Source organism: Nanorana parkeri, unplaced genomic scaffold (genome assembly GCF_000935625.1).
Source record: "Nanorana parkeri isolate BGI_ZX_2015 unplaced genomic scaffold, ASM93562v1 scaffold1383, whole genome shotgun sequence".
Taxonomy (NCBI): domain Eukaryota; kingdom Metazoa; phylum Chordata; class Amphibia; order Anura; family Dicroglossidae; genus Nanorana; species Nanorana parkeri.
Genome location: NW_017307651.1, coordinates 145,365 through 148,118, shown reverse-complemented (window position 1 = coordinate 148,118; position 2,754 = coordinate 145,365). Strand labels below are relative to the sequence as shown.

At 39.9% G+C, this 2,754-nt stretch overlaps 1 protein-coding gene across 1 annotated transcript in view; it reads left to right on the top strand.

Annotated features, from left to right (window-relative positions):
• Positions 1-2,329, top strand: part of B4GALT7 (beta-1,4-galactosyltransferase 7) — a 23,118-nt gene extending 20,789 nt beyond the window's left edge. Inside the window, exons 5-6 of the mRNA XM_018569723.1 lie at positions 1,180-1,284; positions 2,048-2,329. Of these exons, the coding sequence (XP_018425225.1) occupies positions 1,180-1,284; positions 2,048-2,203 (261 nt within the window). The 3' untranslated portion in view covers positions 2,204-2,329. The remainder of the gene's footprint in view (positions 1-1,179; positions 1,285-2,047) is intronic.
• The last annotated feature ends 425 nt before the right edge of the window (positions 2,330-2,754 follow it).

The window sequence follows — 2,754 nt, the reverse complement described above, 5'->3', positions numbered from 1 at the left end:
CCCCCCCGGGATGGACGAAGGAGCTCTGTCATCATGTCGGTGAGGAGGAGAGAAGCCGCCCCTAGGAGGTCCAGGAGTTGAGTGCCTGATTCAATGGCTTCATTTCCACTCGCCCCCACGTAATTTTCACAAATTGCGAGGGAGCGAGTGGAAATTTTGAAATTGTCGGATACTCGATCGGTGACAGCGATCAGGTATCTGTAAAATCTTAATTCTTTAATTTATGGATGCCTCAATACTGAGGCATTCATTAATGAATGGTAACCGCTGATTCTTATCGGTTACTGACTTTTTGACAGCCCCAAATAGTTGATCACGTACAGTGTACGTGATCAGTCATTTGGGCACTTCATGATGGTGGAGGTACAGTGTACTTTTCCAGTCATAAAGGGGTTAAAGTAAACACAAAACAAACCCACAAAATATGTACTCACTGAAAAGACACTATGAAGGGAATTTTGTCAAAACTGGAGCAGACAAAATCTGGAGCAGCTGTACATGACAACCAATCAGCTTCTATCTTTTATTTTTAAAACTGGAAAAAATGAAGAGAGTAGCTGATTGGTTACTATGAGCAATTGTTTGAGATGCTTTCTGCTCCAGTTTTGGTGGCACAGATCTTTATGAATCATCCCTCCTTGGAATGGTGCTTGATTAAATCATAATCTGTATGAAGTTGTGTTAAATAACGCCCTTCCTTTGACAGCTACCAGCTAATACTTTGCATGGCTACTTACACTCAAACCCAGCTGTTACTTACAGCTTTGTTCCCCACTAATATCTGGGAACCAATCACTATGATCACATGCAGCTAAACCAATGTGACAATGTGCAAACTGAACGGCTTCATTGGGAAAAAAAAATGCTTTCGACTTGCCGAAGCTACTGTAGCCTTTAGATGGCACTGCCTCTGTTTAATACTGTAATTGTTTGGCACAATTATGGTATTCAAATCAATTAATTAAAAAAGTTATATTGTTTAGGTAGGCAAATAGTCATAGTATATCTAGACTTCAATTATCTCCTGGTTAATAAAGGCTTGAGGAGGGAGGACAGATGCCCTTCCATTAGCGTCATTGGAAATTATCCAGTGAATTTTCATGTACAATATATAAATGAGCCAGTAATAATGGTGCAATGTAACTATGTAATAAACTCTCAATACTTTAATACTTTTAGCTCTATCGTCCCACTGGAATAACAACTGGATACCAAACCTTCAGACACATTCATGACCCTGCGTGGAGAAAGCGAGACCAGAAACGGATTGCTGCTCAGAAGCAGGTACACTTCTAGAACTATAGATTTGAGTTGCACAGAACAGCTATTCAGTGTCTGTATTGGCAAAGAGAATAATGTCATATGCCCTTGCACAGAGAACCAGTATTGTGATCTAATATGTTACCACATGCACTAAAATAAGGAGCTCTGTTCTGTAATCTGACTGCTTTTTATTTAGGTAGAAAGCAAAAGTTTGTTCATTTTTCTGTGGGAAATTGTAAAAATGCTTCAAATTCACCTGTGGTGCTTTTGTCCCTTTTTAAAAAGAAACTGCTCCATGCAGCAAAAAGAAAATGATAAATGTATGCCATAAATAATAATGGAGATTTCAAAAGTGCTTTCAGGATCTTTCAGTGTTACTTTTACATTAAAGGTCTGCCATAAAAATTCCAAACCCTTCATTGGGGTTTTTTTTTTTTCTTGCTCCTCTCAAAAGTGTACCCCTTCTTTTTTTTTCTGTTTCAGAGGGAATACAATAAGCATCACTCATGTGCCATCACTGTCACTTTTTTGTTACAGCCCAGGTGTGCTGTATTGTGTAACAATGGGGAAAATGGCAGTTAAATCCGATTTAATTCCAGGTTATGACGGCACCAAATGTGAAAAAGTCCAACGTGAGGCGTAAAAGTACTTATGCAAGACCTGTAACTGCCGATTGTTTCCCTATAAAATGTCAAATGCTTAGTTTGAATGGTGTGATGGAATAAGTTTACGGTCGGTTTTGCCCAATAATGACATGTTCTCTTTTCTCTTCTGTACATTTCAGGAACAGTTTAAAGTGGACCGTGAAGGGGGATTACACAGTGTCCAGTATCGTGTGGAAACTCGATCCGAGTTAACCATTGGCGGTGCTCCATGTACGGTGCTGAATGTACTGCTGGATTGTGACATGGCTGAGACCCCATGGTGTGCTTTTAGCTAAATTCATAATATATTTTTTGAGTGAAATGACTGCGGAGAGAGTCTGCTTTCCTGTCAGACACGTGAATCTGTAGCTAGATATGAACTGTAAGAAATTTTATATATTCTAATAAAATGATGGAAAATCTGCTTTCGTGTCGCTCAGTCAGATAATACTACGTTGCAGTTTTTAGTGAGTGATTGGTTCAGGCATTCATAAACTCTGAATTTCTATTTAACTGCTAATTTATTAAGTGTAGTATAATAGTAGTTTTCTACTAAGTAGACAGTCGCAGTGTGATGTGGTGCCGTCTGATGTACTGCAGAAAAAATGCAGCGTGTGTTGCAGTATAAATGAGGCACATAGAAAACAATTTTGTGCTCCACCGGTGTGCAGAAAAACAAGATCACCACCAATTAGTGTCAGGGTGGAGAGTGGGATGAGACCGGGGAACATCTGGTGTGACTCAGGAAGCGCTGTACTCGCAGCCACACCTGTCAGAGGCCAGTTGAAATACAAATTACACAGAGCACAGCATTGTGCCCGATTCCCTATCTCATGCATTGGAGGGC